Consider the following 22,459-nt stretch of genomic DNA (forward strand, 5'->3'; position numbering starts at 1 on the left):
CTGTAACATATTAAAAAAAAAAAAAAACCATATAAGAGATTTTAATAGAAGCCAAAACAATTTTTTTTAGAAATTTTGTGTTAGTATGTATGTTTGTTCTGGCATCACGGAAAAACTACGTCTCCAATTTACATGTGGTTTTCACTGTTGTGTTCTTGAAGGTTTTAACTTAAAAACTGTTGTACGTTTTATTTTGATACGCCATTGAGATCTATTTCATTTAGTTTCCTACTTCTAAAATCGGCGTGTACAAAATGGGCAGAAAGCTAATTTATGATAAAGCAGAAACGCGTGGACGCCACAGTTTGAAAAATTTAAAACGTTATTACACTAATAATTAATAATTGCACTAGACACTAATGCAAAAAATCTCATTTCTCATAATATTACTAGTAATTAAAATTCATATGTCTATTGTATCTTTGAGTAGTGAGTTATGTTTAGTTAGTTGTTATGTATTATTTGCAATGATTGAAGATTGTGGCATACAAAAACTTACTTCAATTGTGACAAAATCAGTTATTTTGATCTAAAAATTCAATTACTAAACCGATTTTGATAAAATTTCTATGGGACCAATCTGTAAGTATATCTCTGGAGATAAAACAATTCGATTCGGTTTAGAACTGACGGAAAAAGCGTAACAATTACGACCGAACTGAGAATCTCCTTTTTGAAATCGATTGTAAAACGTTCTTCACTTGACCTTGATTTTTTTGTAACGCTATCTTCGATAGGTAGGAGGGATTTTATCTTACGTAAAAATATTGCCAATTTATTTTTTCGCCAATTAATTACTTTACCTTTAATATATGGTTTGCATTGAACATTGATAAAGTTTAATTGTCTAATAAGTTATCGGTATTGGTTTATGTATAAGTAGATTCAGGAAATCCGTAGTGTCCACAAGTATTATCTACTTTTCTAGAATTATAGATCTTAGGTCTTAGAATGTAGGTCGTATTTTCTAGAATTCTGAAATTACATATCTATACATTACATATATGGATAGATAAAATGTAATTTTCACCGAATTTATCAGAAATTTCATTAGTGTTCAATGCAGGAAGTTTTGGCTTCCAATTTGGTATATATACAATGGGCTGTTCAATTTTTATACGTCGCTTCTTTCGTTTATTTAAATTATTAGAATTGCGTCACTGATTTTATCGATTGTCGCTTCCTCAGATAGATTGTGAATCACGGCTAAGGACATGGTAAGTATCTACTTAATATATTTTGATTAATATCTAATCAAGGTAAGTACGATAATAGGCGGACCATTGATATGGATATTAGGAATTAAAAGTAATATCGACGCGACTGCTAAATGTACTATTTAATTGTGTATTTATTTAGTGGTGAAGTTTCGTAGCGTCACGTCATAAACGTTGCATATATTTTTTTAATACTGATAGTATTTTTCTTTGTGCAGTGAGTGCAGTTATGGTTTGTGTTCTCCCAAAATATTCTGTTGAGGTAAGATACGATATTACGTTGGTTTTTTTTTTGTGTTGTTATCGCTATTATGCTACGTAAATAATACGGAAAACATGCGAAGAAAAACTTAGAAGGAATCGATGGGTCTAATCGTTAAACAATCTGTATCTACCTGGCAAATACTAAGAATTGTACCTACATACATATTATGTTATAAACAAAAGTATATAGGCACAATTAATGAAATACAAAATTATCAAACGAATCCACTATCTATCCTATCTTCAAAAGGAGGGTAAAGAGGTTTCTTCAGGGTCGGCAACGCACGCATAATACCTCTGGTATTGCAGGTGTTCATAGGCTACGGTAACCACTTATCATCAGGTGGGCCGTAAGCTTGTTTGCCACCTCAGTGGTATAAAAAAAATCCTTTCCTAATTGCGCGAAGGAAAAAACAAGTTGACAGCCCACTCGATGGAAAGTTGTAGTTGTTGTCCATAGACATGAATGGTACTATGGATATCAAAGAATACACTGTGATACCCATTTATCCATGTCGTGCCATCGGTATACACCGGTGGGACATCAGCGTGAGATGATAAGTGAGGGTGAAGCAGGTCAGTTGGCACATAGTGACGAACTCAAAAATATTAAATCACAATAGTTTCCTGGAGGAACCGCGTGAAGGTCGATCTGATAGGGTATATTGTTGCCAAAGGGCCCAGTTAAATCCACATTATTAACAATCCCTTTCCCCTGTGATACCTTTGTCACCTTTCATGCGTAGGTATATGGAACAGAAGCCAAAACAAATGGAATTTTTGTCTGTACCAATGTATCTCGTTGTGTCGAGGAAAACAAATCACCATTTATTATAAATCAAAGTCCCCGCTGCGTCTGTCTGTATGTTCGCGATAATCTCAAAACTACTAAACGGAATTTCATGCGATTTATATTTATAATTAGAGTGATTCCAGAGAAAAGTTTAGGTGTATAATTCATTAAGATTTTGTGTAATTTGATTGAAATATGACAATGATTGTTGAAGATAAAAGACAATATCAAGTCGTCTGAGAGTTTTCATCGAAAACGCTGCCTAATCTGTTTGAGATATAACAAAACAATGTATGATGAGATTGTTTCTCTTTTATAGGTCTATAAAAATTTCGCTGTTTAGTATTATAATAGCCATTTACAGCATATAGTCATAAATTAAAAAAAAAAATAACTTGATGCAGCTACCCCCACCCGCGCTAATAAACAGACTTTTAAAGCGAATGTTAAAGTAATTTGATATGTTACATTTAAATTTAATTCATACTCGACTAGGTAGGCAGGGGGGGGGGGGAAAGGGATTGTTAGTAATGGAGACTGAGAATCCCATTGCTAGTAATATACCCCAGCTAGGTCGACCTCCTCGCGGTTCCTTGAAACTATCATGATTAATTCCTGATGAATTCATCATGATGGGCTAACTGGCCTGTTTTCATTCTCATCTATCACCCTTCACTGGTGCTCCGCCAGCGTATCCCGATAGCGCAAGCGGGGCTTTCACCCATCAAAAAAAAAAAAAGACAGGTAGGCAGGAACTAAGCTATTTTACTATAATTGTGCAACGCTGGGACGGGTCGCTAGTTAAATATAAAAATTACACGTTATTCGTTGATAAGCGCATCACTTGAGAATAGCTGAACATTTTCATTATTCATATATTGAATCGGCTGTATTGTTAATATCGGTTAACATATTATTAACTATTTATAGAAAATTAGAAGATGAATGCCACGACATCGGATTTCAAAGGATTGCAGAATGACAGTGACGAGTCCGATGAAGAGTATACACCGTTGTATGATGACACCGATGAACCAGAGTATGTATTCATTGTTATCACAGTTCAGGCCTTTGAACTTTGTATCCTAAGATATTAAAAAACCGGCATCAAACTTGACAATAAATATATTTGGCATTGCAAATTAAAAAACACGATTGGCTTGTCAAAAACTAATTATGCAAGGATTCTAATGATACTGCAATATAATACAAATCTGTTTAGGCATTTTGAACTTTAAGAAGTTATGATGAAATAAAAATATATTCAATCGATGATAAATATACATAAGTAAAATGTAGACGTATCATATTTGTTAATATTAATTACAGTCAACGTACCGCTCGAGAAACGAAGGGATGGAACCTATTTCGAGAAGTTCCCGTGAAGAAGGAAAGTGGCTCGCAAGCTACCGCAGAATGGATCGATCTCAGCGTAAAGATTTTGAAACTGCTTGCGTACATATTGGTATTTCTGGCAGTACTCAGTTCCGCTGTTATAGCGAAAGGAATTTTACTATTTATAACATCACAATTGAAAAAGGACCGGAATATTAATCATTGTAATAAACCATTAGGTAATTTTATTTTAATTTTAATTATTCATAGTTGTTTATTGTTATAAGTACATATGTACACAATAAGTAAGATTTTAAAACAAATTTAAACGTAGCCAGAATTACTTCTCATCCTTACGTAATATAAATGTGAAAATTTGTTTGTTACATTTTAGCGCCTTAATGACTTGACCAATCACTATGAAATTTGGTGTACCTACACGCTTTTTAACTCAGTTAGTAACATATTATCGTTAAGTATAAGTTGGTATCGTTAAGTATAAAAGCTATTATTAATATGAAAATCAAACTATCATATATACTTAAACATTTCTATATATCAACAATCAGGAATAATAACAAGGTTGATAGAAATTAGGAAAGTGCGTACCGCAAAATATTGGATATTTCTAATTTTGTTGTTGTTATTTAATTTTCTTTATTATATTCTTAAAAGTTCATTAATGGAGTAATAGAATTTTCTTTTATAATAATCGTATACCTACACTTACTTTTCTATTATGTAAATTATGTATTGTATTGTAAAATCTTTACTGTACATAATTCATACTGAATACATTAAAAGATTTAATATACAATATATGTATGTCTTTATATTGAATTGTGTTAGTTTTATTTATATCTACAACAAAACGTTCTATTTTATGAAATTCGTAATGTGCTTAGGCCACACATATACCTACCTACTTATAAAGAAACCCCAATGTTTTTGATGTGACTCTAATACTCGTAACGTTATTTTGTTATAGCACTCGATCAACAATTTCTGACCACGCACACATTGGAAGAGCGCGTGTCATGGCTGTGGGCGGCGGTCATTGTATTTGGTGCGCCAGAAATTGGGGTGTTTCTCAGATCTGTTAGAATATGTTTTTTCAAAACTTACAGAAAACCTACACATTTAGAGTTCTTTGTCGTAAGTAAAAAGCGTTATTTCGAACGGAATCAAATTGCTTGTATAGATGTTGTTGTCTAAATTTTATTTATGCATAGAAACATTGTCAGTTATAAAACTGAGACCAGTCTGTACGTATCTTATTTTTTATCTTACTAATATAACTATATAATATATAAATTGCAAATAAACGACATTTATAGATGGGAGATGTTTAAGAAAAATGGATATTAGAAGTCTTAAGAAGAGCAATAGAAACTAAAAATATTTTTAGAAAGTTTGTCTGGCTATGTGTTTGTTCCGGCAACACGCAAAATCTATTGTACCAAATTAGATGTAAATTTTACTGTTGCGTTCCTGAAAGTCTAACATAAAAACTGTCGTATATTTTATCATCATCATTTAGAAGCCATGTATTATATTGGTTATCCTATTTCTGAAAGCCACGCGTACAAAGTAACGGGTAAAAAGCTAATATTAAAAAAAAAGTAAAAGTACTCTCTATATTGCAAATACACGGCAGTTCTAGGTTTCATGCTAGATAAGTATCTTGTTTTGTATTATCTTAGTAATCAAGTCTTCTATTGTTTGCAGGCTTTCTTAACGGATACATTACATACAATAGGAATAGCCGTCTTGTTGCTGTTCATTTTGCCTGAACTGGATGTAGTGAAAGGAGCAATGCTTATGAACGCCATGTGTATAGTTCCTGGCATCTTTAACGCTTTAACGAGGGATCGGTCAGATTCGCGGTATTTTATAAAAATAGCTCTTGATATCTTTGCTGTGTCGGCGCAAGTTACTGCTTTCTTTGTGTGGCCACTTCTAGATGGGACTCCTATTCTATGGTGGATACCTATGGCCTGCATATTTACATCAATTGGCTGGTGGGAAAACTTTGTATCCACACCTGATAAAGATTCACCAGGTAATTTTGTAAAATATTTCTATAAATTATTCAGTTTAAGAGGTAGTATTATGTGGTCACACAGTAAAGATGCAAACCTTTAATATATCCATTTATAAAGTTGAACAAAGTTACACAATTTTGCTCACTCCGCCGGAATGCATTTCGTGGTTTAGAATATATAAATGGGGAAACCTATTTATTTCTTAAACCACGCGGATAGCAATATTATTTTATACTATATAATAATGCTGTAAAATTTTTACTTAACTATGTTGTATTTTGTAGACTACCATACTAACCTAATTGCTATCATACTGGGGGGATAGGGATTGTTAGTAATGAGATCCAACAGACCTATTACTAGCAATATACCCTAACAGGTCGACCTCCCCGCGGTTCCCCCTGGAAACCATCGTGATTAATTTTCGATGAATTCATCACGATGGGCCAACTGACCTGCTTCATCTTCACCTATTATCCTTCCACTAGTACCCCGCCAGCGTATCCCGATAGCACGGGCGGGGTTACCATTCCATTTTGATCCATTAAAAAAAATTGCTATCATACTAACCTATAATATGCCGCATGAAAATCAAATACCTAATCAAATTAAGAACGACTCTATTTTTACTTTTTTCAGCTTTTTATCGTGGTCTGTTTAAATTATCAAAGGAACTTAAAACTACGCGATACTATACCCAGCGTGTTTTAACTTTGTGGAAAATAATTATATTTATGGCGTGCGTTATGGTGTCGTTGCATGTACAAGGAGACAATCCTTTTGCATTTTTCACTTCTTGTTCTGATGCATTCTCTGCTCGTAATTATAGTGTTCACGAGGTACGTACGTCCACATAATGATTTTTTCCATTACTTAAACTTTACTTATTTATTAATAGGTAAACTTTTAATATAATAATATAATTTTAATATATAATAATCTTATACACTTGTACAGATTTTGCTATAAAATTCAGGTCAATATTAATTTGTACCATAATTCTTAGGCATCCTTGAAGAGTATCAATATGCAGTAAACCTACATATGTACTATTTAAGTAGTAGTTAAATATATATGTAATGTTCTAAAACAAATAAGATGTACATCCAACTTAAAGTAATCTAACACATATACCAACTATGTGAGGTATTACAGGTCACATCGGGACTTCAAATCTTACTTTAGCTAACTACAGCTAGAAACAATTTATATGAATGTGTGTATTTAGAAAAAAAAATGTGTATCACTTGTTTAGTACTCATAATATAAGTTCTACTTAGTTTAAGACTAGATGACATGTGAAGCAGTTGTGCTTGCATGGCTGTGTTTCGGTTTGAAGGGTGGGATATGGCGTGACTGGGTACAGAGGAATAACACCTGAGTCCTCAAGAATGGCAACGCATGGGGGTATCATGGGCAAAACAGTATACACCGTTATTTCCATAGTACTGCTCATGTCTATAGGCGACGGTTACCACTTTCCATCAGGTGGGCCGTCAGCTTGTTTGCCTAAGTTGTATAAAAAAAACATGTATACATAATGGTAGGTATATTATAAATGAATCTATAAATAGATGATATATCATCATCATTATACTATCCTTGAACTATTCACTGCTGAACATATGCCTTCCTCAGAAGGGGAGTTTTATCAGTAGATGCCACGCTTCGAGAGCGGTTTGGCAACCGCAATTAGGCTTTTAGTGATGTTCTAAGAGGGACCCTCTCTCATTAAGTTCCCTTAGTCGCCTCTTACAACAGCCACGGCAAAGGAAGGGGTGGCCTATTCTATGCCGGGACCTACACGACGATATATATGTATATACGATATAGATGATGTATGTTTAGCATGAATTTAATTATATATGTGTTTATTAATAATTAAAAGTGTCACATCCTGCCAATCGATTAGATAACGTCATCATCGTACGTCATCGTTTAAAATTGAACAACAACCGTCGTTAAAACTAATAAGTTAAAATTTTCCGGATTATACTTTCAACAAATGTGTATTTTTTTAATGGTTGATAATCGAATGGTAACCCCGCCTGCGCTATCGGTATACGCTGGCGGGGCACCAGTGAAGGATGATAGGTGACGATGAAAGCAGGTTGGTTAGCCCATCGTAACTAATTCCATTAGAATTAACCAGGATGGTTTCCAGGGGGAACCGTGTGTAGGTCGACCTGATAGGGTGTATTGCTAGTAATGGGTCAGTTAGATCCCATTATTAACAATCCCTCTCTCCCCATTAAATGTGTACTACATAGCAATGATTTATCAGTCGACAAAAAATGCGATTTTGCAGATACCCTTCGTGATAAATAGCAAATGAATCTATCGACATACATATCATACATCGTAAGTCGTTGTCATGTACATTATATAGAATGCAATAACAAAGACCTATAAAAAAGTTAGTTACCTATTAGCGACTCAACCATTCGTAACGAAGTTTAATATACAAATATTAATTGGGTTGGAGAAGTACATAAGCTACCTTTTTTATCCTAGTCCATCAATATATCCCGCGGTTACGCGGACAATATTGCGGGTAAAGTATGACTAGCATCTATAAAACCATCGACAGATTCGTTTGTCATTTGTATAGAGAGGCTGATTGGATGTTAATGCTACTTAATAATATTAAATAACAAATTATCTATACGTAAATAAAAAATAAAATGCTAAATGTGTTGCCGAGCTCAAAACTAGAGAACATCTAGACTAATTCAGCTATTTTTTCTTTAAATATTCTTTGAAGTCCGAGAAAAGTATTAATAAATTGGTCGGGGACAAACGTAAAAATTCCTATTTATCTTTCTATTGTACAATTTATAGAACACAGATTGTCGAATCAGATAATAAGTTAGAAAACTGTCTATTTTTATCTTACAGTTCCACGTCATTCAGGGCATAACTCGAGACTTGGAATATGAATTGACTGGAGGTACCTTCGACTTGCCCGCTTCGTACAACTCATCGTTATGGGTGGCTTTAATCCAAGTTGCGGCCGCTTACTTCTGCTACGCCAGCGCTAAATATGCCTGTAAAATTCTAATACAGAGTTTCAGTTTCACGTTCGCTTTGAGTCTTGTGGCACCGATTACCATTAATTGTCTCGTAGTTTTTTGCGGCATGAGAAATTCTAATCCTTGCGCATTCCATAACAGTATACCGGACTATTTATTCTTCGAAATTCCACCAGGTAAGATTTTATAAAGGTGATATTTTTGTTCTAATAATGTCTAAAAGAACTAGAAATAAAGTTGAAAGATGCAGATATTGGAGAAGTCTAGATTGACCTAACACAAAATCTTTACTTATATTATAAATATGAAAGCGAGTTTGTTTGTTATTTCTTAACGACTTAACGATTTAATGCTTCTAATGCTCGTATGGGGTGGCACCTTTTGCTGTCAAGAATTTCTTTGTCACTTTTATTTTTAACTATGGAATTTGGTAGTGTTTGAGATAACGAAGAACTTAAGTCATTTTTTATCCCGATTAATTATAATAATTTGGTCAGGCGGAGGAAATAACAGGTAAAAACTGGTATCAAATAAGATTTTGATTATTTCAGTGTATACATTAAAAGAATATGTAGGCCGGGAAATGACATGGATCTGGCTTCTCTGGTTGATATCTCAGGCGTGGATTTGCCTCCATGCGTGGCAGCCGCGGTGTGAACGACTCGCTGCCACCGACAAATTGTTCTGTAAGCCTTGGTACAGTGGGCCTCTCGTCGATCAATCTCTGCTTTTAAATAGAACTAAAGAGGAAGATATGGAAATACAATACGAGGTAATAAACGATATTTATGCGATTAACTCTATTTGTTTTACCATACTTTTAATTGTTTATAATTTTTAGTCATGTTATGAGGTATACTTATATTTTTATCGAGTTTTGAAATGTTGTTGAAAATCTTAGTCATTCTATAAATAACGGAAATGATTTGATTTTTTTTATACTACAAAAGTGTTAAATGTGGTAAATAAGCATACATAAGTTTTATGTACTATCACTATTTGATTAATAGTACGAGGTTTTATTTCACAAAAAACTATACGATTTAATCATAATGAAGTAGGTATGAAAACGCAGGAGTAAATTTCTCCAATAAGATATAGCGTTATATACTTATAAATGAAAACAAGAAAACCTTTAAGAACTCACAATAAACCTGATTGTTTACTAAAACTAAATCTTACAAAATAAGTTTCGGCATGCCATATTTATTTTTTACAAACCATCACATAGCCTGTAGGATTTTCACGATTACGATTTTTTTAAATCTATTAAGCCATTTAAGCATCAAATATAGGAAACATTAAATATTCGAATATATTTATAGTTATATACATATATACCTCGAAAAATATTACCCTCATTATTCAGCAGTCGGTAAAATATATTATAATTGAGACCTCTTTCTTCCTTTTTTGGAAGTTGTGTTAAAATACACTTTAATACATTTAGTATTATTTTTTATTTTGTATTATTATCTATTTAGTTATCTGAATTTTGCATTGGCGATACGTAGGTAATTTATTAATATGTGCAATAAATTTTTATCAAATAGATTAAATATAGGTACATTCTTACCTTATCATAATTCCTAAATTTAGGTATTTATACTAAGAAACGGAATTTACCTTGATCTACATTTTCCTTGATTTGTTTTTCATTGTGACAAACTGTCTACCTGTACATGCAAATTATTTATTTTCAGAATCTTGAAACTACTTTGACGGAAGATATTTCTGAAATCGACAAAGATGGCACCAAAGATTATGTCAGACCGTCAGATAGCATAACAAGGTACTTAGTAATTTTACTGCGAAAAATTTAATTTAATTATATAGGCTAAAGTCTAATCAAATTATTAAGATACTTAGAAGCAGAGGCAGAGGCAAGAACACGGGAAATGACTAGAAAGACATTAAAACTCTATTAGCTCTTCTCTAAACTTGATTTAAAAAATCTATTTAAGCCGTATGACATTTTTCTTTTTTAACAAATGTTAGTATTGTGAGTGATTATGATAATTCTTATTGGTTAAAATTTGTAAATAAGTAAAATATTTTGTTTGAATACTTAAAAGAATTGGTTGATATATGCATACAATCTTTACAAGAGAGTTTCTCTTTTCGATTTACTTCATGACATCTGTGAGCATACCATCACTGATAATACTAGTGCCATGAGCTTGTCTTTGAACCGAATTAAAAGGACGATAGTTCTTTAACCCAGTGACGGCAGTACGACTAAAAGTATAATGTATTTAATTAAAGGTCTTGTAACTTGAAAAATCTATTCGAGAGTAAAGGTCATGTCTATAGGCAGTAGTTTTTTTTTGATGGGTGAAAATGATATGGTGACTCCGCCTGCGCTAACGGGATATGCTGGCGGAGCACCAGTGAAGGGTGATAGATGAGAATGAAAACAGGCCAGTTAGCTCATCATAATGAATTCATCAGGAATTAACCATGATAGTTTCCAGGGGGAACCACGAGGAGGTCGACCTGGTTGGGTATATTGCTAGCAATGGGATTTTTAGTCTCCATTACTAACAATTCCTTTCCCCCCTATAGGCAGTAGTTACCTACTTCCCATCAGGTGAGCCGCGTGGGTAACAATTCACACTAATATTAAAAAAATATATGACAGTAGGTTCAATAGTTTCTAAATAGTCGTATGCCTGAATACTATACTCAATTTGTATTGTGTTTTTTCATCTCAGAATATACGTTTGTGCAACAATGTGGCACGAGACAAAAGAAGAAATGATGGAATTCTTAAAGTCTATATTCCGTCTTGATGAGGACCAATGTTCGCAACGTGTCGCACGCAAGTACTGGGGCATACATAATAGCGACTACTATGAAATTGAAGGTTAGTATAAATAATAAACATATGTAATATAGTTTACTATTACCGTTGTTATAAGTATACATTAGACTTGTCTATATATCACCAAACATATTACGCGTACGAAGGAATAAGTCGGTACTGTAAAATTCGCAATAACATTTTTTTGTTTGTAATGCATTGTTAATAGTCAAAATAGAGGTTAAGAAGTTTTGTAATTATTTTTAATATAATTATCTGAATAAAATGTATGTTAAATTACGGACATTTTTAGTACTCTAATTACTTTTTAGAAATTTTTATTTTTACAAATTTTTGGTTGACTGCACATTTTTCGATTTGTGCCGCATGCATAAGTAAAAAAAATGTAGAATGTTTAATTTTGTCGAATAAGAATTCCTTTATTAGGCAACAAAGTTTAAGTTACTCAACTTCATCTTACTGCTACTACCTTGAACAGTAGTGAATTAGTGATACATCTACTTGTTTCTATTTTAGCGCATATATTCATGGATGACGCATTCGATCAGTCTGATAGTAACGAATCGAGCACTGTCGTGAACTCTTTCGTAAAGACTTTGGTGAATACAATAGATGAAGCCGCCTCAGAAGTGCACGTTACTAATGTTCGTCTAAGGCCACCGAAGAAATTCCCCACGCCGTACGGTGGGCGGCTAGTTTGGACGTTGCCTGGAAAAAATAAGCTGATTTGTCATTTGAAAGATAAGTCAAAAATCAGACACAGGAAGCGATGGTCACAGGTAATTGTAACTAGCTTGGTGTTTTAAAAAATAAATATGTATGTGGAGTAATTATATACATATGCCAGCTTTTGCTAATATTGCAATGTTAGTATGGTAAACAGAATTACTTTTGCCAAGCATTTAGAATCTAACGTGACAAGGGTTGAATCTATTGATGTCTATAAACCGGAAGGAAAGCATCCATCAATGGAGAGTCGATAGAAATAATAAATTATTACACAAAGTATCTTTATTTTGCTCATGTTTTACACCGATTAGCTGAGACTAGCGTATTCTAAAAACTAGGCCATAACCTTAAACGATTTTATTAGCATAGAATATTTTAAAATGAAACTAGACATGGTAGGATTTTTAGATTCGATTTGCGCCAAGACTTTAACACTTTGATTACTAAGGCGATCCTCGTCGACATCATCGTCATTATAGACTGGAAATTCATCCTTACACGCTTGTTCCTAAATGGTCACGTACAGTGCGGCTTCAAAGGAATTTTATCCTGTGAATGCTCAGGCTCTGGAATGACTTCTCTGCTGAGGTTTCCCCAAGAGACTACAGTATGAGGTTCTTCAAAATGGGTATATTAATTAAAGTTTATTTAGGGTCGGCGACATGTAAGTGACAATTCTAGTATTATATAATATATTGTAGGTCTATGGACAGGCAGTAGTGACCGTTTCCATAGAGACGGACTGTATGATTATTTGCCACCTTTGTGGTATAAAAAAATTCTAATTAAGTATAATTTACAGGTGATGTACATGTACTACTTTCTGGGACATCGTCTAATGGATCTGCCGATATCAGTAAAACGCAAAGAAGTACTTTCGGAGAATACCTACTTGCTCGCGCTAGACGGTGATATAGACTTCCAGCCGTCTGCTGTTACTCTGCTAATTGACTTGATGAAGAAAAACAAAAATCTAGGCGCTGCGTGTGGACGAATCCATCCAGTGGGATCTGGTGAGTGTTGCTATTAGAATAAAGGCTCTCGTCTGAAAAACTCATATGTAGCTAGGATAGGTGGCTGAACTATCTGGGACGTTAGGTATATATAAAAATTTCTTGACATTTTTTTACATTAATGTCTAGAAAGCTCTAGCTTTCTAGATATTAATTAATTACACTAATTAAATTGTACACACTCTAGTGTGAAGTCTCTTTTTCAGTTCCTTGAAATTATTAGTTTACATAATACACTGTTTTATTTATATATTTTAATTTACGTACTTATAAGAAGATTATCTGCACTATTGTCTTTGCCATTAAAATCATTGGACACTTGCCTACGTCAAAACTGTGTTGATTTTTCTGCTTGCTTCTGCTGTCACACAATTCGATACTTTAATATGTATAATACTAGTTTAGTGTAAAAAAAAAACTATTTATTTCATCGTAAATTACAATAATTTATTGAGATGAGAACCTCTTATTAAATATAAACAATACTTGTATCCTAAAGCTTCACGTTTCAATAATAGGTATAATTCATAAGAGAAACTTACACTACAATAGAAAGTACAATAAAAGTAAGTTAAAAAATAATAAATAAATATAATCATTAATTTTCAGGTTTTATGGCATGGTATCAAGTATTTGAATACGCCATAGGGCATTGGCTACAAAAAGCGACAGAACATATGATTGGTTGCGTACTCTGTAGTCCTGGGTGTTTCTCACTGTTCAGAGGAAAAGCTCTTATGGATGACAATGTGATGAAAAAATACACATTAACTTCAAATGAAGCTAGACATTACGTGCAATACGATCAAGGTAATTTTTGTTTGTTAAAAATAAACAGAGAAATATCGATTATTTGTTTATTATGGATAAACTTAAAAACTACTCAGCCGAATTAAAAAGCCGAGATTTTAAAAGGCCGGGGTGCTAGTAATTTAATGAAGTTTTGTAACTCACAGATAAGAAATATCATTATTATAATTATCATTATTGATGTGAAATTTTAATTTTTTGGGAAAAATACTTAGGGAAATATACAAACAATTTTACTGTGCATTAAAGTTAAAAAAAAAAAAACAAACATATATAAATCATAAGTATAACATATAAAATATATAATATAAGTAAGTATACAGTATACTTATGTACATAAGTAAATACACAAGTAAGTAGTAACAGTGTCGTCTAATTTCAAACTAAGTAGAGATTGTTCAAGCTAGCTACGAGAACTATCCACTATAATCTTATATAATTGCATATATTTTGCTTCCTCGTTGTATCGTGACGATAAAATAACATCAGGCTGTGCTGTGCTACGAAAAATTGTAAAAGACTATTACGTATAGCGTCGTTCTGTTAAGTGACGTTTTTATTCTCGATACGTTGAGTTAATTGTCATATCAAATTTTATTCCAATTAATATAAAAAGGGCCAAAATTGAGTAGTGAAATGTGATACAGGGGAAGACCGGTGGCTGTGTACTCTACTGCTGCAGCGAGGGTACCGCGTGGAGTACTCAGCCGCGTCTGACGCGTACACGCACTGTCCGGAGCGTTTCGACGAGTTCTACAACCAGCGCCGCCGCTGGGTGCCCTCCACCATGGCCAATATACTCGACCTCCTTGTAGACTCCAAGCACACTGTGAAAGTCAACGACAATATTTCTACGCTTTATATTCTCTATCAGGTATGTTGTATTGATAGAGTTCCTTTCGTTACCATCAAGTTCTTGTTTCGTTCGATTTAGATTCATTCATAGTTAAATTATTACAAAATGTTTTAAACCGATTTTACATACCAAAACTTATAATTGTTGTAATTTTAAAATAGATATCTATTATTAAAAATAAAATGTAATTTAATAATTAATAAAAAAAAAATTGTTTTCTTTTCAGATATTGTTAATGGTGGGAACTGTGCTGGGCCCCGGAACTATCTTCCTTATGATGGTTGGAGCTATGAATGCCATCACAGGAATGAGCAACATAAACGCACTCATGCTTAACCTTGTACCAATAGCGATATTTATCTTCGTATGCATGACATGCAAATCCGAGACGCAGGTTTGTTAGATATATTTATTTCATAGTTAAACAATACAATGTTAGTAATTTATACTTATTATTGTTTTGATTGATTATATTATAAAGTTGAAAGTGAATTTGTTTGTAATCTCTTAGCCTCTTAAGTACATCATAAAATTTGATATAAATTTATTTTAGTCAATCAGTATATCCTAATCACACGAACGTAAAAACCTGTTTGTTATATTATATTATGGGTCAATTTTATAAATAAACATTTTTAACAATGTATATACATTTTTAATATTAAATAGACAATAAATAATGTAATAAATATTAATGGTAAGTTAAATTAAAAAACTGTATTTTTTCCAGCTGACGGTCGCAAATATAATAACATGCGCATACGCAATGGTTATGATGATGGTCATTGTGGGTATATTGCTGCAAATAATAGAGGACGGCTGGCTCGCGCCTTCCAGTATATTTACAGTAGTCACATTTGGTTCTTTCTTCATAACGGCTGCGATGCATCCCCAGGAAATCTCGTGCTTGCTGTATTTAGGCATTTACTATATAACGATCCCCAGTATGTACATGTTGCTTATTATTTACTCCTTGTGCAACTTGAACAATGTCTCCTGGGGTACTCGGGAAGTGCCACAAAAGAAATCCATGAAAGTAAGTGTATAACGTTTAAAGATTTTTTTGTCTTTTATAAGCTTTTACTTGGAGACTATTATTAATTGAAATCATATATTAAATGAAATGTAAAACATAAAAAAAAATGATTTACCAATTTTTATTTTTATTCTGTTTGCTAGGAATTGGAACAAGAAAAGATGGAAGCAGAAGCAGCAAAGAAAAAGATGGACAACAGCAGTATATTACGGTTATTTGGAAATACTGAGGAAACGAGCGGTTCTATGGAATGCGGCGTCGCCGGATTATTCAAGTGCATGTGCTGCACTAATCCTAAGGATCATAAAGAAGAGCTTCATCTTTTGCAGATACAGAATTCTTTGGAAAAGATCGAGAAAAAGTTAAATAATTTGTACGTACAAATATTGGAATTTGTTTAGCATGAAAATTTTAAATCTATTAACACTTAAATATATCAATTTATGTTCAAAACGATTGTTGACAAAATGTCATGGCAAATATTTGATTGACATAAACTAAAACTAAAATATGGAGAGACCGCAAATTCAAAATCAACTTTTCAAATATTCTATTTCAAAGCCCATACGATTTGTTGCCAGTGGCAAAAAATTTACGGTGAAATCGAGTTTGCATATTACAGCCCATAATCTTTTTGTCATGATTTTAAAATATTTGAGATATATGGTATAATAAAGGAAAATAGTTTATTTGTTTATCTCTGAAACTACCAATCGGATTTGAAAAATTCATATTGCATTTTACAGCACATTTTTTAAGAAAGACATTACGTTACAACCACGGGCGAAGTCGCTGAATACAGCTTGTTTTGGATATTGTGATATATTTCTTCATTGGTATAACTCCAGTTTTCTTTAATTAATGCATTAATTGTATTTTTTAGCGTCGATTATTTAACATGATAGCTATTTGAGGCGAATATTTGTTTATACATAGAATAATTAATAGATCGTTAGTTAAAGTAGGTATAATAAACTTACTAGTATTTACATGGAGACATCATGATTTTTCTTTAAATTCATCTAAAAATAGCGTTTAAATATTCATGTATTGGTACAGGGGTGCTACTGAGGTGACGGAGCCAACTATAAACCTACGTCGTTCGTCTATGGGTCTGCGCGGGGAACAACTCTCTGTAGTGCCTGAATATGAAGATAGTGATCTGTCCGCTGATATACCTAGGGTATGTAGTGATGTATATAAAATTCATATAAAAATATATTCATATAAAATTCTAAGAATGAATATTTTTTCAATTAAGTTATATAAATAGATAGATACTCTATTGTTTCCTTACCTTATGGCGCCAACAATGGGCGACCTTATCGCTAAGAGCGATTTCTTCCAGGCAACCTTTGGATGGAGAGGAGTAATTATAAACAATTTGGTGGGAGGCACGAAGAAAAATGTTAGTTCTAAATATGGGAGATTGTGATACATATAATAATATAAATACTATCCCTACTAATATACGAGGTCTGTCCGGAAAGTTCGTATAAAAGTGTTCTGGAATGCGAGAAAGAGGAGTGGGGAGGCCAGGTAAGCGCAGGACCCCTTCCTTATGTCCCTAACAATGCTTCAGTTCTGGTCTGACCGCCGTGCGGTGCGAACTGGCTTGTCACGCCATCTGTGAAGTTACCTCTTAACGAAACCCCGTCGGCATGGAGCCCGCTTCCGTTGAAGAGCAGCGCGTCGTAATCAAGTTTCTCTCGAAACTCGGCAAGAATGGCCGTGAAATTTTTGCCGATCTCAGAACAGTTTATGGGGATGATGCTGTGAAGGAACCAACCGTCCACAAGTGGCTAAAAAGATTCAGAGAGGGCCGAGAAAGCGTTCAAGATGACCCACGTTCAGGACGTCCTTCCACTTCACATTCCGACGAAAACGTGGAAAGAATTCGAACTTGTGTTAATGGGGACCGTCGTTTAACGGTCAGACAGGTGGCTGAAGAGCTTAATTTGGGCAAAACCGTGGTCCACGAAATTCTAAGAAACGAACTTCAAATGAAAAAAATTTGCGCCAAGATCGTTCCGTGAGTTTTTGAGTAAAAATTCCATTACGGTAACCGAACACCCCCCCTATTCGCCGGATTTGGCCCCGTGTGACTTCTTCTTGTTCCCAAAAACCAAATTGGTACTTCGGGGGCGGCATTTGGGGGACATAAATGAGATAAAAAAAGCTACGACGGGGCAGCTGAGAAACCTACAACCAGAGGACTTTCAAGGAGCCTTCTCACAGTGGAAACGGCGTTGGCACAAGTGCATTATGTCACAGGGGGAGTACTTTGAAGGGGATAAAATTGATTTACCTGAATAATTGTAAAATAAAATTTTTAAAAAACTTTTATACGTACTTTCCGGACAAACCTCGTACTACTATAATTTTTTTAATTTTTTTTAAAGTCGTAATATTTACTTATAAAGTCACGAAATTAACCTACCATTAGATAATAATGTGCTTTATTTTCTTTGTGATATGAATATTAATTGATCAAAAACAGGACGAAAGAGACGACCTCGTCAACTTCAATTGGATTGAAGATGCCGATCTTCAGAAGGGTGAAGTGGATTTCTTGCTAACATCCGAGATCGAATTCTGGAAGGACTTGATTGATACTTATTTGAGGCCAATTGATGAAAATAAAGAAGAACAGGTACCTAATATTAATATATATTGTATAATTATGAATATATTGAATATCTTATATTTTTTTTCTAGACTGTATTATGTTTATATGCGTACTGTATTGTTTTTTATCATGCAAAAAAAAGTTCCAAGTTGATTCTGAATCTAGGTTTTTGTAAGAAAGCATCCTTCAGAATGCATCGTAATTTAATTTCTTAAGTGTAAATATTTTACATGGATACTTACATTGGAAGTCCCTTGTATGAGCTCTATGTATGGGAAGATATCGTCTTTAAATACCGTACATAATGCTACCGTGTTTTTATTTACAGGCTCGTATTAAAAACGACTTGAAAAACTTGCGCGACACGACTGTATTCGCGTTCATCATGTTGAACTCATTGTTCGTGCTGACTATCTTCCTGCTGCAGCTTAACCAAGATCAGTTGCACTTTAAGTGGCCTCTAGGGCAGAGTGTGTCCATTTTATACGACGACGAAATGAATGTTGTAAGTTTTTTTCTTCGGTCCGTCCAATAGAACGCGGTAATCGGTAGAGTTGGAATCGAATGTCTATATTTATGTAGGTCTATTAGAGTCGGAATTTCATTTAATGTAGATCCCAGGTTTAGATAGGAAGATCAGAAAAACTCAATTGTTTCACTTTAAAAATAACTATAAGTAATTAAAAGAACATCTTACCTAGTTAATACTCTGTGTAATCCACACACACATACTAATATAATTTATCTTAGTATAAGAACCAATTTACTTACTTGTATATTTACAGATATGGCAAACAAGCTGACGGCTCATCTGATGGAAAATGGTAACCCTCGCTTATAGACATAAGCAGTACCATGGACATAACAAAGTATACTGTTTCGCCCATGATACCCCCATGCGTTATCATTCCTGAGAACTCGGTTGTCATTCTTCTGTACCCTGCAAATTCACTGCCATATCCTAACCTTCAAACCGAAACACAACCATGCAAACAACTGCTTCCAAAGGTGCCCAAGCAAACGATTTTTGTACAAAGTCTCCCTCTGGTAAATATACTTATAACATATATGTCATAACAAATAATATAACCGTAGGTAACCATCAACCAAGACTACTTGATGCTGGAACCGATCGGGTCTTTGTTCTTGATATTCTTCGGGACGGTGATGTTGATCCAATTTACCGCTATGATGTTCCACCGGCTCGGCACTCTTGCTCACTTGCTGTCCACTGTTCAACTCAATTGGTACTTCGTGAAAAGAGTAAGTGTTTTTAATACCCATATTATTTTGTTACTTTATGGTAATTTTATATTCATTCTTAACGTACCTACTTAAATCGTTGTCTATGATTTTCTGATATGTTCTTTATCTATTTTATTCTGTTCCAAAAAATAGAATAAATTAAAAAAAAAACTACATATTTATTTATTATATACATTGTTTGTAATTTATATTCTTATTTATTATTTTCAACGTTGCTCTTAAACATACTCGTATAATTTTAATAATTTCGTTTTCTATTAGCATAAATAGCTAATAGAAAAGACATAGAATTGGATCCGCTATAGTGACCCATTCTATGTGGGAACCAAGCGTCAAATTACAATGTATTTTAATACTGGTTTTCTAAGATTTATTGTCTAAAAATAATGTTATTTATTTATATATAGTTAGCTGGCTGGGATTTTTCATATTGTGAATATAATTCATTAGTCAATAATTGATATAATTTCTATAGGCCGATGAGCTTACTCACCATGCTAAAATTGAAAAAGACGCTATAAGCATGGCTAAGAGTTTGGCGAGAGCTGATGTTGCTGGCACGGACGCTGCAGCCATCGACGAAGGCGACGTCTCGCGAAGGAGGACAATACAACAATTGGAAAATAGCAGGGTTTCTAAAAATGATGCATTTAATCTGGACACCAATTTCAAGAGAAGGCTCACAATGTTGGAAAATGCCGATCCCGGTAAGATAACTATTGATGTTCATAAAAAAACATACCACTAATACACTTGTTAATGTAAGGAATTTTATTAATTTATATTCTCGACAAAAGTGGCGAGTGTATCTGTTTGATTAATATGTTTACGCTACGAGTGAGCATAGAATAGAACAATAAAGCGCTTATGCGAACAATACGCGAAATGGAGTTTTTGACCACTGACACTTGCTTGTAGAATCTTACAATGTTACGATCATGCACTATGATGGCATGTCTATGAACGTACCTACTCTAGTGTAAATCTGAATTGTGTATATAGTGTTTTTCCGTTGGTTCACCCACACGTAACCAATTATCCCAATTTCGTGAGAAAGTTCCTTATTAGTTCTCAATTACGTTATGTAAAGAACCTCTGTGTAAAATTTTATATTATAAACCACGCAGTTTCAGATATCCGTTCTTGTTTTTTATTGCCTAATACTACGAGTATACTATGTGTATACCACATTTAATCACGATTGGTAGAACTGTTAAAGTGCCATAAGATATCAAATTTACCTAATCTTTTACAATATTAGTAAAGATATTGATTTTATAGTTAGTTGAAAGTTTTTTACACATATATTTACCTTCAATATTAATGCCCGTATTTAATCGCAGCAACAATATCGTTCCTGCCTTGGTTAAGCAGCGATTTGATAGAGCGCCGAGCCACATTACGTGCTCTCAAGGCGAGGAGAGAGTCGGTAGCGATGGAGAGACGCCGCTCCCAAATGCAGACAGGAAGGCCTTCCGCTTACCATTATGGAATCCCTGGAACTTCGGTGTGTATTAAATGACTTAAATTATTATTGTTTAGTATATTAAAACAACAAAAGTCAAACCGAGATTAAAACACATGGAGTAACGGAAACTCTTCTTAGCTGTATAGTATGACAATGGATAGGTATCTAAATATAGCTGACACATTGTGATCTGTGTATTTATATAATATTATAAAGGAAAAAGGCGTGAGATAATAATTTTCTACTATAAAAACCCTCCTTTGTTATAAACGAATACACTAGGGATCCCACACTGTAGGGATTGGGAAATGGGATTTTAAGGAACGGGACTAACGGCCCCATTATATATATTTGTTATTTTTATTGCACTCAGAAATACAGTAATAGTTAACTTATTTCTAAAAGAGAATTCTATATCGCTAGTATATAATATCTATTAGATCGACTTCGATGCGACCTCCGTTGAACACCAACGTGATTAATTCCTGGTGTATTTATCAAGATGGGCTAACTGACTTTATCTTAACTTATCATTCTACACTGGCATCCCTCCAGCATAAATCAATAGAGCAAGCAAGGTTACAATTCTATTTGAAAATATATATGCCCATATGGACCATATACGTTACAGAGCCTTATCATTAACACTATTAATAGAAACGAATCTTTATTATTGAAAATATATATTTATTTGAGAACAGGATTACCACAACAATCTTAACGACATTTTTCTATTTCAACAGACCACAGAGTAACTAAGCACTACAGACGTTTCTTTGACAGATACATATTTACATTTTAGACATTGACAACTTCTTAGATTAAGATTAAATTACATTTTCATTTATTAAAAACTATGTGCAGGGTATGTCCGGCCGTCCATCTGGTGTGTACGTGAACCAAGGCTACCAGCCCGCTCCGCTACAGGACAGCGATTCCGACGACTCAGATTTATCAGTCAACGGGGCTCCCATAGGCGTTCCAGCAAACAACGCCGCCAGACCCAGTGTAGTTCGCTTTAATCTTACATGATAATTATATTACATAGTCATTATAACAATATTTTTCTTATATTAATAAAGCTTATTTTATTTATTAGTCATTGGGTTTGTTGGTTATCTCCTATGCCTGTGGTAATTTAC

General features: G+C 33.8%; 1 protein-coding gene across 1 annotated transcript; it reads left to right on the forward strand.

Moving 5' to 3' along the window:
• The first annotated feature begins 1,309 nt into the window (after nucleotides 1–1,309).
• On the forward strand, nucleotides 1,310–22,415 carry LOC113510894 (chitin synthase chs-2-like). The gene is made up of 24 exons (XM_052891668.1): nucleotides 1,310–1,479; nucleotides 3,205–3,313; nucleotides 3,604–3,848; nucleotides 4,598–4,764; nucleotides 5,338–5,671; nucleotides 6,294–6,493; nucleotides 8,553–8,862; nucleotides 9,238–9,458; nucleotides 10,390–10,478; nucleotides 11,401–11,552; nucleotides 12,027–12,289; nucleotides 13,042–13,252; nucleotides 13,862–14,062; nucleotides 14,710–14,936; nucleotides 15,145–15,312; nucleotides 15,649–15,954; nucleotides 16,098–16,327; nucleotides 17,014–17,137; nucleotides 18,455–18,607; nucleotides 18,912–19,088; nucleotides 19,679–19,846; nucleotides 20,325–20,556; nucleotides 21,193–21,356; nucleotides 22,182–22,415. Exons 2-24 carry the CDS (start codon nucleotides 3,216–3,218, stop codon nucleotides 22,347–22,349), a joined length of 4,608 nt encoding a protein of 1,535 aa, XP_052747628.1. The 5' UTR covers nucleotides 1,310–1,479; nucleotides 3,205–3,215; the 3' UTR covers nucleotides 22,350–22,415.
• The last annotated feature ends 44 nt before the right edge of the window (nucleotides 22,416–22,459 follow it).

This window comes from Galleria mellonella, unplaced genomic scaffold (genome assembly GCF_026898425.1).
Source record: "Galleria mellonella isolate WM207_F2 unplaced genomic scaffold, CSIRO_AGI_GalMel_v1 utg143, whole genome shotgun sequence".
Taxonomy (NCBI): Eukaryota; Metazoa; Arthropoda; class Insecta; order Lepidoptera; family Pyralidae; genus Galleria; species Galleria mellonella.